Here is a 15051-nt window from a genome sequence, read left to right on the forward strand (position 1 = left end):
TCTAGGCTGCTTGTATTGCATGCCACCGGCAGGTTCCACTGACCCCCGTTGTGTGCAATGCTCCCCTGTAGCACTTGGTCAGCCGGGGTCTCTACTAGAGGTGGCCAAAGGAACCACCTGTGAACCCTGTCCATGGACAGGGACGGTGTTGCAGTTTCGGCTGATAGATTGTCATGGAATAGTGACTTGCAGTCAAGACAGGCCATGGGCAATCTTGATCATTGCTCCCTGGCCACCCTCATTTGGAACAAAATCAGTGCTCCGGGGGGGGTCCCAGGCATTCCAGGGTGAAGGCTCTGACACGGACGACAGTCCCAGACAGCCTAAGCGAGCTCGCTGGGAGCGGCACTCGGCCTCATCACTAGTCAGGGTCACAGCAGAGGACTCTCTGTATGATGAGGCAGACGTAGCTGATCAGGACTTTGATCCTGACACCGCTCTCAATCCGGCACCGGATGGTGACGCCATGGTGACCGATCTTATAGCGTCCAGCAATGGCATGTTGGATATCTCTCCCCCAGCTCCTTCAGTGAAGGAGTCAGCTTCCCAGCAGGAGAAATCCCATTTCAGTATCTCAAGCGTACATTGAGTACTTTTCTGGCCACGCTGACTTCAGAGAAGCAGTGCAGAATCACCACGCTTACCAGATAAGCGTTTCTCCAAATGTATTAAGGATACATGTTATCCCTTTCCCCCTGACGTGGTCAGGCGCTGGACCCAGGGTCCAAAGGTGGATCCCCCAATCTCCAGGCTTGCGGCTAGATCCATAGTTGCAGCGGAGATGGGACTTCACTTAAAGATGCCATTGACAGACAGATGGACCTCTGGTTGAAATCTGTCTATGAAGCTATCGGCGTGTCGGTTGCTCCGGCATTCGCAGCCGTATGGGCACTCTAAGCTATGTCAGCTGGTCTTGCGCAGCTGGTCTTGAGCACAGGTACATCTGTGCCGCAGGTAGCGTCCTTATCCTCGCAATGTCTGCATTGCGACTTTCCCTATTAATGCTGTCCGAGAGAGACAGTCGAGGTTTCGGTCATCCCCAGGCTCGGGCAGGTCCAAATTGTCCTAGTCCAAAAGGGCTCAAAAGGCTCAGGGGCTCAGATTCCAGGCGGGCTCAATCACGCCCAAGGAAGGCAGCCAGAGGAACCGCTTCCAAGGCGGTCTCCTCATGACTTTAAGCTCTCTCTCTCCGCATCCGCGGTTGGTGGCAGACTCTCTCGCCTTGGCGACATTTAGCTGCCACAGGTCACAGACCGGTGGGTGAGAGACATTGTGTCTCACGTGTACAGGATAGAGTTCTGTTCTCGGCCTCCGGCTCGATTCTTCAGAACTTACCCACCTACCCACCGAGCCGATGCTCTTCTGCAGGCAGAAGGAGTGGTAATTCCTGTTCCTCCTCAGGAACAAGACACGGTTTTTCCTCCAATCTGATTGTGGGGGACCTAAAACTGCTCAACAAGCAGTTGAGCATTTCCTAGCATCAATAGACACAGGATGCTTATCTCCACGTGCCGATTGCTCCAGAGCACCAACGTTTGCTACGTTTCGTTATTGAAGACGAGCATCTTCAGTTCGTAACCCTGCCCTTCGGTCTGGCGACAGCCCTACGGGTTTTCACCAAGTTCAGGGCAGCAGTGGGAGCAGTCCTGCACTCTCAGGGTCACTCGGTGATCCTTCCTTGGACGGTCGACTGGTCAAGGCACCCTCTCAAGAGGCATGCCAACACAGCCTGAGCGTAGCGCTGGAGACTCTCCAGAGTTTCGGGTGGATCATCAACTTCTCAAGGTTAAATCTGACACCGACCCAATCGCTGACATATCTGGGCATGGAGTGTCACGCTCCCTCAGCGATAGTGAAGCTTCCGCTGGACACGTTCACTACAGACGGGGGTGCAGTCTCTCCTTCACGGCCAGTCACACCCCTTAACACGACTCATGCAGAGGCAGTCACTTTCGCGCAGTTTCATCTGCGTCCACTCCAATGTGGCATTCTTTGCCAATGGGATGGGAAGTCGACGTCCCTAGAAGGAACGTCCCCCTTCTCAGACGGTCAAGGACTCTCTTCAGAGGAGTCCATCCTTCAAATCAATGTGCTGGAAATCTGGGCAGTGTATCTTGCCCTGCAAGCCTTCCAGCCGTGGCTGGAAAGCACACACATCCGAATTCGGTCGGACAACTCCACAGCGGTGGCATACATCTACCACCAAGGCGGAACACGCAGTCGGCAAGCCTCCCAGGAAGTCCGGCGGAGTCTGATGGGGGTGGAAGACAGAGCATCCACCATATCCGCAGTTCACATCCCGGGCGCAGAAAACTGGGAAGCAGACTTCCTCAGTTGCCAGGGTATGGACGCAGGGGAAGGGTATCTTCACCCGGACGGTTTTCAGGAAATCTGTCAATGCTGGGGGTTGCTGAACGTCGACCTAATAGCGTCTCGGCACAACAACAAGGTTCCGATTTTCATGGCGCGGTATCACGATCAAAGAGCTCTGGCGGCAGACGCCTTAGTTCAGGTTTGGTCGCAGTTCCAGCTACCTATGTGTTTCCCCCTCTGACACTGCTGCCCAGAGGGCTACGCAACATCAGGTCCGTTTGCCGCCGCGCCATCTTCATCGCCACAGACTGGCCGAGGAGGTCGTAGTCCCCGGATCTGTGGCATCTCACGGTCTGCCAACCGTGGGCACTACCAGCCCGGCCAGACTTACTGTCCCAAGGGCCGTTTTTTCCATCTGAATTCTACGGCCCTGAACCTGACGGTATGGCCTTTGAGTCCTGAATCCTAGCGTCTTCAGGATTATTTCAGGACGTCATTGCCACCATGAGACAGACTAGAAAACCGACGTCTGCCAAGATCTACCACAGGATGTGGAGGATATTCTTCTCTTAATGCTCTGCTCAGGGAGTGTCTCCCTGCCCATTTGCATTCCCTACTTTTCCTTCCTTCCTGCAATCTGGTTTGGAAAAAGGTTGTCACTCGGCTCCCTCAAAGGACAAGTCTCAGCGCTATCTGTATTCTTCAGAAGCGCCTAGCACCACTTCCTCAGGTACACACGTTCCTGCAGGAGGTTTGTCACATTGTCCCTCTGTACAAACGGCCGTTGGACCCATGGGATCTGAACAGGGTACTAATTGCTCTCCAGAAGCCGCCCTTCGAGCCTCTGAGAGATGTTTCACTCTCTCGACTTTCCCAGAAAGAGGCCTTTCTGGTAGCGGTCACGTCTCTTAGGAGAGTGTCCGAGCTAGCAGCGCTGTCATCCAAAAGCTTCCTTCCTGGTGTTTCACGAAGGCAAGGCAGTGCTGCGCCCGATTCCGGAGTTCTCCCTAAGGTGGTATCCCCCTTTCATCGCAATCAGGATATCTCCTTACCTTCCTTTTGCCTCATCCATTTCATCGATATGAAATGGATTTGCATTTGTTGGATCTGGTGAGAGCACTCAGAATCTACATTTCCCGCACGGCGCCTCTGCGCCGCTCGGATGCACTCTCTGTGCTTGTCGCTAATCAGCGTAAAGAGTCGCAGGCTTCCAAATCCACCCTGGCTCGATGGATCAAGGAACCAATTCTTGAAGCCTACTGTTCTGCTGGGCTTCCGGTTCCATCAGGGCTGAAAGCCCATTTTACCAGAGCCGTGGGTGCGCCCTAGGCATTACGGCACCAGGCTACGGCTCAGCAGGTGTGCCAGGCAGCTACCTGGTCGAGTCTGCACACTTTCACCAAGCATTGTCAGGTGCATACCTACGCTTAGGCGGATGCCAGCTTAGGTAGAAGAGTCCTGCAGGCGGCGGTTGCCTCCTTGTAGGGAAGGGCTGTTTTCCAGCTCTAACATGAGGTATTTCTTTACCCACCCAGGGACAGCTTTTGGACGTCCCAATTGTCTGGGTCTCCCAATGGAGCGCCGAAGAAGAAGGGAATTTTGTTACTTACCGTAAATTCCTTTTCTTCTAGCTCCTATTGGGAGACCCAGCACCCGCCCTGTTGTCCTTCGGGATTTTTGGTTGTTTTTCGGGTACACATGTTGTTCATGTTGAATGGTTTTCAGTTCTCCGATGTTACTTCGGAGTGAATTTGTTTAAACCAGTTATTGGCTTTCCTCCTTCTTGCTTTTGCTCTAAAACTGGTGAGCCAGTGATCCCACTGGGGGTGTATAGCCAGAAGGGGAGGGGCCTTACACTTTTTAGTGTAATGCTTTGTGTGGCCTCCGGAGGCAGTACTATACACCCAATCGTCTGGGTCTCCCAATAGGAGCTAGAAGAAAAGGAATTTACGGTAAGTAACAAAATTCCCTTCTTTTCACCACCTCTTACACGTGCTCTAAGTTTGGTCAAGTATGCTTGTTGTATCAGTGGGGACAGGAGAGAAGTCTAAAATCCAACATTCCCAACTTTTTCCATGTTCCAACATCTGTCGTCGGAGCACTCCATGAGCAGTAGACGTCAACAGGTTTGGCTGGCATTCCTCTTATGTTTGTCTTTCTGAATTTTAGGCTCTCTGCTTTGACTCTACAGGAGGACCCCTTTTTGTCTGTTATTTACATATTCCTCTAGTTTAACATATCAAATCAAGTTGTCCAGAAAACATATTTTGATTTCTTGGAGGTCAAAGGGGTTTTCTCTTGTTTTTATGTTCAGTATTGGTCCCTGCTTGCTGGCAGTCAGTGTGTGCCTGAAGGTTGACTGTTCAGACCAGGGGAATGGCTGTGCCACTGACCTGAGCTGTGCATTTTGATGCTACAAGTAGACATCGCTTTTCCACCGCAGCATCGGAGGAGCACAGGGAGACTGAAGGTGACCACATCCAACGATGCAACCAGATTCGGGGCAGCAGTGGCTCTAAATTAAAAAGTTTTTTGCAAGAATGTGCCCCTTGCCTAGTAACCGGCCACCTTTGCAGTCCATTGGGTGACCTATACACAAGCTGAAAATTCTAGAATTAAAAATCCCTTCATTCTTGGAGTGGAGAGGATTTTTTAATAAGAGGTAAATTGCAAAGTTGCTTATTATTTCAAGGGCTTTGCAATTTTACCCATTTAACACAAGATGGGCGCTCTATTTTATATTGACCTGAGGAAGGCCTTACAGTTGAAACGCGTTGTATTTCTACTTTTACAAATTACACTGGGGAACGCAATTTTTTAGGAGTTAGGTCAGACAACTGTTCTTAATTAATTTTTGGATGCTGAATCCAGATATGATCTCAGTTTTTCTCTATCACGTCAAGTTTTTGAACTATAGGATTTTTGTCTTCTCAAAAATATGTAAACTACTGTACCTAAAAAGTTTTTTTTTTTTTTTTTTAAATAGTACAAATATGAACAAAAAATGAAATATATAAGAAATAGGCATGACAAATGTTTTTTAACACCATCATGTTTTTTTTACAAAGGAGATATATATATATATAGATAGATAGAGATGTGTACATGTGTGTGTGTGTGTGTGTGTGTGTGTGTATATGTGAATATATATGTGTGTATGTGTGTGTGTATGTATGTACGTGTGTGTATATATATATATATATATATATATATATATATATATATATATATATATATATATATATATATATATATATATATATATATATATATATATATATATATAAGTATTTAAGGTAAAAATGTACATTTATAGCTTTTTCTGGAGTGTTTAACTTGAGGACAATCACGTTTGATGCTCCAGCAATAGTCAGCCATCATATGTACATCCCATCTACCCTGGTGACGGTATTCCATAACCTCCAAATCTTGGTGAAATTGTTCACCTTGCTCATCGCTAACAGCACCAAGATTTCTTTGTCGCTCCATTGGGAGACCCAGACAATTGGGGTGTATAGCTTCTGCCTCCGGAGGCCACACAAAGTATTACACTTTAAAAAGTGTAACCCCTCCCCTCTGCCTATACACCCTCCCGTGCATCACGGGCTCCTCAGTTTTATGCTTTGTGTGGAAGGAGGCACACATCCACTCATGCATTCTCATATTAGTTATATCGGTTGGAAGAAAAGTGGGCCCCCGGCATGTTCCCTTCTCACCCCACTACGTCGGCGGTGCTGTTAAGGTTGAGGTACCCATTGCGGGTACAAAGGCTGGAGCCTCATGCCGTTTTCCTTCACCATCCCTTAGCGGCTCTGGGAGAAGTGGGATCCTGACCGGTCATCCATTTACTGGGACCGTGCTCCCTCCGCAGCCCCTGTGGGAATCTGCTGGACAGGAGTCTATTCATCCTCAGGGACCGGGCCCTGCATCTCTAAGGTACTCTGTGTCCCCATGGGGGCTGTGCATGGAGCGCCTTCTTCCCGGACGCTGCAGCAGCTGCTGTTTTGTGAAGACCAGCGGACTTCCGCGCCGACCGCGCCTGCTTGTCGGCCGCGGTCTTAAATTTAGTCCCCGGCTTCATTGCGGCCTAGTAGCAAAACTCCCGCCCCCGGGCCTGCCTGTCAGGGGTAAGGGCGGGACTGCCGACCTGACGTCGGATTTGAGGGCCGGAGCATCCTGTATGTTTCCTCCCCCCTCACTGATCACTGTGGGGACCCCAGATTCCGGCACTTTTCTAGCGCCGCCCACGGCTCCACTCCTCCCCAGAGAGCTCCGGCAGCCATTTTTTTGGCATTCTGCCGGTGGAGGATTACCAGGAAAGAGCTCTGCAAATCTGGGAGGCCTAAGGCAGGGAATCTGGAGGACACACACTCCGCTTTTTAGCGGTCGGTAAGCCACACCGGTCACCCGGTGCTGGTCCCCTTAGGGTGCCGGAATAGATACGTATTATTTATATATATATATATATATATATATATATATACTTCTGTTCGGTCGGGCTATATACCCTTTCCCATATACCCTCAGTGATCACTCTCCTAGGAGACAACAGCATGTCGTCCACAAGGAGCAAGGGTGCTAAGGCACAGGGTTTTTTTGCGACCTGTACCTTTTGTGCGGCTATGTTACCTGCGGGTTCCACCTACCCTCACTGTGAGCAATGCTCGACCCCTGTTTTGCTTGCTCAGCTGGAGCCTCGGTCACTAGTGGGCCCCTCGGCTCAGGTAGACCCCCCTGCTCCCCCTGTCCAGGCGGCAGGGACAGAGTTTGCCGTTTTTGCTGAGAAACTCTCTGAGTCACTTTCACAATCCATGGCTCAGTCTATGGGCAAATGGTCTGCCAAGCTGCTAGAGGCTTTGCAGTCCAGACCGTTCCTTACACAGGCCCCGGGCCCTGTTGGATCGTCGCCTCCAGGCCCCCCTCGGTCCGCGCCGCAGCGCGCTCCCAGGGGGGCCCTAGGTCTCACGTGGAGGACTCCTGCCCGGACCACAGTCCCAGACCGGCTAAGCGGGCTCGCTGGGAATCTTCCCCGACTTCTTCACGCTGCTCGGGTTCCCAGCTTGAGGACTCTCTGGAGGACGAGGCGGACGTCGCAGCTCAGGGCTCTGACCCTGACGTTGCTCTCAATCTTGATACACCTGAAGGGGACGCCTAAAGGCCCCGTCACACTAAGCAACATCGCTAGCAACATCGCTGGTAACGAACAACTTTTGTGACGTTGCTAGCGATGTTGCTGTGTGTGACATCCAGCAACAACCTGGCCCCTGCTGTGAGGTCGTTGGTTGTTGCTGAATGTCCTGGGCCATTTTTTAGTTGTTGCTGTCCCGCTGTGTGTGACAGCGAGACAGCAACAACTAATGTGCAGTGAGCAGGAGCCGGCTTCTGCTGAGGCTGGTAACCAATGTAAACATCGGGTAACCAAGAAGCCCTGTCCTTGGTTACCCGATATTTACCTTTGATACCAGCCTCCTCCGCTCTCACTGTCAGTGCCGGCTCCTGCTGTGTGCACATGTAGCTGCAGCACACATCAGGTAATGAACCCGATGTGTGCTGTAACTAGGAGAGCAAGGAGCCAGCACTAAGCATTGTGCGCTGCTCCCTGCTCTGTGCACATTTAGCTGCAGCACACATCAGGTAATTAACCCGATGTGTGCTGTAACTAGGAGAGCAAGGAGCCAGCGCTAAGCATTGTGCGCTGCTCCCTGCTCTGTGCACATTTAGCTGCAGCACACATCGGGTTAATTAACCTGATGTGTGCTGTAACTAGGAGACTGGGGGCTGGTCACTGGTTGCTGGTGAGCTCACCAGCAACTCGTGTAGCCACGCTCCAGCGATCCCTGCCAGGTCAGGTTGCTGGTGGGATCGCTGGAGCGTCGCAGTGTGACAGCTCACCAGCAACCTCCTAGCAACTTACCAGCGATCCCTATCGTTGTTGGGATCGCTGGTAAGTTGCTTAGTGTGACTGGACCTTTAGTAAATGACCTTATCTCGTCCATCAACCAGGTGTTAGATCTATCTCCCCCGCCTCCACCTGTAGAGAAGTCGACTTCTCAGCAGGAGAAACACCAGTTTCGGTTCCCTAAACGTACACTGAGTGCGTTTTTCGATCACTCTAACTTCAGAGATGCTGTCCAGAAACCCAGAGCGGTTCCGGACAAGCGCTTTACTAAGCGCCTTACTGACACGCGTTACCCCTTCCCCTCTGACGTAGTTAAGGGTTGGGCTCAATGTCTCAAGGTGGATCCTCCAGTCTCTAGATTGGCGGCTAGATCTGTGGTATCGGTTGCAGATGGCTCATCGCTAAAAGATGCCACTGACAGGCAGATAGAGCTCCTGGTGAAATCCATCTATGAAGCCACGGGCGCGTCTTTTGCCCCGGCTTTTGCAGCCATGTGGGCACTCCAAGCTATCTCAGCTTGTCTGGCTGAGATTAATGCGGTCACACGTAATTCTGCTCCGCAGGTTGCGTCTTTGACTTCTCAGGCGTCAGCTTTTTCTTCCTACGCCCTGAACGCAGTCCTGGACTCTGCTAGCCGTACAGCGGTGGCATCCGCTAATTCTGTGGCAGTCCGCAGGGCCATGTGGCTGCGCGAATGGACTCGGCTTCCAAGAGGTTCTTAACCGGTTTGCCGTTTTCTGGCGACCGATTGTTTGGCGAACGATTGGATGAGATTATTAAGGAATCCAAGGGAAAGGACTCCTCCTTACCCCAGTCCAAACCGAAGAGACCTCAGCAACGGAAAATACAATCGAGGTTTCGGTCCTTTCGTCCCTCCGCCAAGTCCCAATCCTCTTCGTCCAGCAGGCCGGAGAAAGGCCAGAGGAACTCCTATGCGTGGCGGGCTAAGTCACGCCCCCAAAAAGCCACCGGAGGCAATGCCTCCAAGGCGGCCTCTTCATGACTCTCGGCATCCCCGAACCGCATCCTCGGTCGGTGGCAGGCTCTCCCGCTTTTGCGACGCCTGGTGGCCACATGTTCAAGACCGATGGGTGAGAGACATTCTGTCTCACGGTTACAGGGTAGAGTTCAGCTCTCGTCCTCCGACTCGTTTCTTCAGAACCTCTCCGCCCCCCGATCGGGCCGACGCACTTTTTCAGGCGGTGGACGCTCTGAAGACAGAAGGAGTTGTGACCCCTGTTCCTCCTCAGGAACATGGTCGCGGCTTTTACTCCAACTTGTTCGTGGTGCCAAAGAAGGACGGTTCATTCCGTCCCGTTCTGGACCTCAAACTACTCAACAGACATGTGAGGACCAGACGGTTTCGGATGGAATCTCTCCGCTCGGTCATCGCATCGATGTCACAAGGAGACTTCCTAGCATCGATCGACATCAAGGATGCTTATCTCCATGTGCCGATCGCACCCGAACATCAACGCTTCTTGCGTTTCGCCATCGGGGACGAACACCTTCAGTTCGTGGCATTGCCTTTCAGCCTAGCGACAGCCCCACGGGTGTTCACCAAGGTCATGGCATCCGTTGTGGCGGTCCTACACTCTCAGGGCCACTCGGTGATTCCCTACTTAGACGATCTCCTAGTCAGGGCACCTTCTCAGGTGGCGTGTCAAAACAGCCTTACCGTAGCTCTGGCGACTCTCCAGCAGTTCGGGTGGATCATCAACTTCCCAAAATCCAAGTTGACACCGACCCAATCACTGACTTACCTCGGGATGGAGTTTCATACACAGTCAGCGGTAGTCAAGCTACCGCTGGACAAACAGCTTTCTCTGCAGGCAGGGGTGCAATCACTTCTTCGGGGTCAGTCACACCCCTTAAGGCGCCTCATGCACTTCCTGGGGAAGATGGTGGCAGCGATGGAGGCAGTGCCCTTCGCGCAATTCCATCTGCGGCCACTCCAGTGGGACATTCTCCGCAAATGGGACAGGAGGTCGACTTCCCTCGACAGGAACGTCTCGCTTTCCCTTGCAACCAAGACGTCTCTTCAGTGGTGGCTCCTTCCCAATTCTCTATCGCAAGGAAATTCCTTCCTACCCCCAACCTGGGCTGTGGTCACCACGGACGCGAGCCTGTCAGGGTGGGGAGCGGTTTTCCTCCACCACAGGGCTCAGGGAACCTGGACTTCGGTAGAGTCATCTCTTCAGATCAATATTCTGGAGATAAGGGCAGTGTATCTAGCCCTATTTGCTTTTCATCGGTGGCTGGAGGGCAGGCAGATCCGTATCCAGTCGGACAACGCCACTGCCGTCGCATACATCAACCACCAAGGCGGCACTCGCAGTCGTCAAGCCTTCCAGGAAGTCCGACGGATTCTGCAGTGGGTGGAAGCCACAGCCTCCACCATCTCCGCAGTTCACATCCCGGGCGTAGAAAACTGGGAAGCAGATTTTCTCAATCGTCAGGGCATGGACGCGGGGGAATGGTCTCTTCACCCAGACGTGTTTCGAGAGATCTGTCGCCACTGGGGAACGCCGGACGTCGATCTTATGGCGTCACGGCACAACCACAAAGTCCCGGCATTCATGGCCCGGTCTCAAGATCACAGAGCTCTGGCGGCGGACGCATTAGTTCAGGATTGGTCGCAGTTTCGACTGCCTTATGTATTTCCTCCTCTGGCGATGCTGCCCAGAGTGTTGCGCAAGATCAGGTCCGACTGCCGTCGCGCCATTCTCGTCGCTCCAGATTGGCCGAGGCGGTCGTGGTACCCGGATCTGTGGCATCTCACGGTGGATCAACCGTGGGCGCTTCCAGACCGCCCAGACTTGCTGTCACAAGGGCCGTTTTTCCATCTGAATTCTGCGGCCCTCAACCTGACTGTGTGGCCATTGAGTCCTGGCTCCTAGCGTCTTCAGGGTTATCTCAGGATGTCATTGCCACCATGAGACAGGCCAGGAAACCAACGTCCGCCAAGATCTATTACAGGTCTTGGAGGATCTTCTTATCCTGGTGTTCTAATAATGGTTTTACTCCCTGGCCTTTTGCCTTACCCACTTTTCTTTCATTCCTTCAATCCGGAATGGACAAGGGTTTGTCACTCGGCTCTCTCAAGGGACAAGTATCGGCGCTATCCGTATTTTTTCAAAAGCGTCTGGCCAGGCTTCCGCAGGTCCGCACGTTCCTGCAGGGAGTTTGCCACATAGTCCCACCTTACAAGCGTCCGCTGGAACCCTGGGACCTTAACAGGGTGCTAACGGCTCTTCAGAAACCACCTTTCAAGCCGCTGCGGGATGTCTCTTTATCACGTCTTTCGCAGAAGGTGGCCTTTCTAGTGGCAGTTACATCACTCCGTAGAGTGTCGAAGCTGGCAGCTCTGTCCTGCAAAGCCCCCTTCCTGGTTAAGGTGGTTCTGCGTCCTGTTCCGGAATTTCTCCCTAAGGTGGTATCTCCTTTTCATCTCAATCAGGATATCTCCTTACCTTCATTTTGCCCTAATCCAATTCACCAATGTGAAAAGGATTTGCACTCATTAGATCTAGTGAGAGCACTCCGGTTCTACGTGTCTCGCACGGTGCCCCTGCGCCGTTCAGATGCGCTCTTTGTCCTTGTCGCTGGCCAGCGTAAGGGTTCGCAGGCTTCCAAGTCAACCTTGGCTCGGTGGATCAAGGAACCGATTCTTGAAGCCTACCGTTCTTCTGGGCTTCTGCTTCCTTCGGGGCTGAAAGCCCATTCTACCAGAGCCGTGGGTGCGTCCTGGGCATTGCGGCACCGTGCTACGGCTCAGCAGGTGTGTCAGGCAGCTACGTGGTCTAGTCTGCACACTTTCACGAAACACTATCAAGTGCATACCTATGCTTCGGCAGACGCCAGTCTAGGTAGGCGAGTCCTTCAGGCGGCGGTTGCCCACCTGTAAGAGGGGGTCGTTTCGGCTCTTTTTATCGAGGTATTCTTTTACCCACCCAGGGACTGCTTTTGGACGTCCCAATTGTCTGGGTCTCCTAATGGAGCGACAAAGAAGGGAATTTTGTTTACTTACCGTAAATTCCTTTTCTTCTAGCTCCTATTGGGAGACCCAGCACCCGCCCCTGTTCCCTTCGGGCTGGTTGTTCTTTTGTGTACACATGTTGTTCATGTTGAATTGTTCTTTTGGTTCATGGTTTTCAGTTCTCCGAACATCCTTCGGATTGAATTTACCTTAGACCAATTTATAAGTTTCCTCCTTCCTGCTTTTGCACAATAACTGAGGAGCCCGTGATGCACGGGAGGGTGTATAGGCAGAGGGGAGGGGTTACACTTTTAAAGTGTAATACTTTGTGTGGCCTCCGGAGGCAGAAGCTATACACCCCAATTGTCTGGGTCTCCCAATAGGAGCTAGAAGAAAAGGAATTTACGGTAAGTAAACAAAATTCCCTTCTTTCCGGAAAGTTGGCAAGATGGCAATGCAGAAAATGTAGTTTAATACTCATGTTGCAACCAAGCGCTTTGCAGCTCACCAATAGTTGAACAATTTCTTTGTAATTACTTGCACGTGTATTTCCAAGAAAGTTCTTGACGACGTCTTTGAATGATAACCAAGCATTCTTCTCAAGATCTGACATAGTCCCGGTGAAATGTTCATCTTTGAGCTGTCGAATTTGTGGACCATCAAACACACCAGCCTTGATTTTTTTCAATGGACAGTCCAGGAAGTGCCAACATGATGTACTTAAAACAGTCGCCGTCAGTTGGCAATACTTTTACAAATTGCTTCATGAGACCTAGTTTTATGTGCAGAGGTGGGAATAGTATATTCTTCCTGTCAACAAGTGGCTGATGTAGAATGTTAGGATCTTCAGGTTTAAGACCAGATCTTGGAGGCCTATTCGACTCAACCCAATGCTTTTCTCGAGCTCTGCTATCCCACATACAGAGAAAGCAGGGATACTTTGTGTACCCACGTTGCTGACCAAGAAGGAAGCAAACCATTTTAAGGTCAACACAGATGATCCAATTGTGTGTGTCATATTTCAATAACTCTCTTTACATCTCCATATTCTTCACGAAGAGAGACCGAATACCCAATAGGGACTGCACCAAATAAATTGCCATTATGTAGAAGGACACACTTAAGACTCCGCTTTGAGCTATCAATAAACAGTCGCCATTCATTTGGATTGTACATTGAAAGCCCTAATTCTTGTAGTAAACCAGGAATATTATGGCAAAACACAAAACCGCTGTCACACCGAAAGTACTGCAAAAATGTACTTTCTCTAGTACGAAAGTATGATACCTTCGCTCCTTGTTCAAGTAACTGTTTCTCATTCAGCCTTGATGCTAGTAATTCTGAAGCTTTTTTTGATAAGCCCAATTCACATGCTAAATCATTTAACTCGTGCTGATCAAATCCCTTACGAACTGAATCCTTGTGAATTTCAAATTCTGCATCATTGCTGTCACTGTGTTCGTCAACATCACTCAGAACTTCTAGAGATGGTAGCTGCTCGAAAACTGCCACTGGAATTTCAGCTGAATGAGGCATTGGTCTGATAGCTGACGGTAGATTTGGATATTCTATTTTACTTTTATTTTTCCTGTTAAATCCTGATGTTTTCACTAAACAGAAGTAACAGTCTGTGGAATGACTTTTTTGCTCTCTCCACACCATGGGGATACCAAATGCCAACTTTTCACGTGTTCCTTTGGTCCACATCCGTAAACTCTCGACACACTGCTTGCACACTATGTGAGGGGCCCATGGCTTATCTTGATCATCGAGTTTTACTTTAAAATATGCAAAATATGCTTGTTTGACAAATGCACTGATGTTTGCCCTTTGAACTGGAATGGTGAAAACACCCTAAATATAGCAGAAGGAGTCAGGGTTGTTTAGGCATTTACGACGAGAGGAAGAAGGAGCAGACATGATCTGAAACAAAGGAAATATGTACATAAGCAAATAAAGCACTGAGATGGAAAGTTACAAGCTTTGAAAACTAACAAAGAAAAAAATCATAAAAGATATATAAATTACAACTAAGCGCCCAATGTAAAGAGAAAAGCTATCACAAATCCTATTTATTCTTACTATGATACATTTTTGTGTAAAGATATTGATAATTATGACGCATTGGGAGCTGCACACACCTCTCACCACACTGTCTCAGTTGTGACTTCTCTTACAAGTTGCCACGTAGCTGTATATGAGTGAATTGTACTCAGATAACAAGTCTTATTACAGAAATCGGTGCAATTGTGCTTCTATGGCAGGTAAGTTGAGGAGGAAAAACTTGACGTGATGGAAAAAAAACTGACTACATTTTTGGAATCAGCATGCCAATTTTAGTATAAATCAGCTCAAAAACCTAACTCAACAATTTTTTTTTCAAATTGTTCCCCAGTGTTATTTAACAAACCCCTGTGGGAGTTTTCACAATTGCTGAGATGATAGTTTAATCCTCACCTGAAGACGTAGTGGTGCCAATACTGTAGATTGAAACTTTTTTTTTTTTCCACCATTTCAAGGACTTTGGAATTTTACCCATTTAACAACACTCTCTAATTGAAGACTAGAAATGGCTATATAGTGAATTTTTCCTATTCCTGTTTTGCAGGCTGACAGACCCTGTTCCAACTACTGAAACTTCCATTGCTCCTCGTCAAAGACCAAAAGCAGGTCAGACCCAACCAAACCCTGGAATGCTTCCGATTCAGCCGGCTCTGACTCCACGAAAAAGGGCTACAGTGCAGCCAGCTGCTGCCCCATCAGGTATGTGTGGCTCTAGGGTCACCCATTGATTTTTCACCAATGGGACAGTCAGCGTTCTCAATGATTAGAGAGGATTAAACCACTGCCAAAGGTTTCT

At 50.0% G+C, this 15051-nt stretch overlaps 1 protein-coding gene across 6 annotated transcripts in view; it reads left to right on the top strand.

Moving 5' to 3' along the window:
- The window catches only part of AAK1 (AP2 associated kinase 1), a 205708-nt gene that overhangs the window by 115293 nt on the left and 75364 nt on the right, over window positions 1–15051 (top strand). For all 6 annotated transcript variants that reach the window (XM_075346165.1, XM_075346164.1, XM_075346168.1 and 3 more), the window contains exon 10: window positions 14800–14954. In XM_075346165.1, coding sequence (XP_075202280.1) covers window positions 14800–14954 — 155 coding nt within the window. The remainder of the gene's footprint in view (window positions 1–14799; window positions 14955–15051) is intronic.

Source organism: Anomaloglossus baeobatrachus, chromosome 4 (genome assembly GCF_048569485.1).
Source record: "Anomaloglossus baeobatrachus isolate aAnoBae1 chromosome 4, aAnoBae1.hap1, whole genome shotgun sequence".
Lineage (NCBI taxonomy): Eukaryota > Metazoa > Chordata > Amphibia > Anura > Aromobatidae > Anomaloglossus > Anomaloglossus baeobatrachus.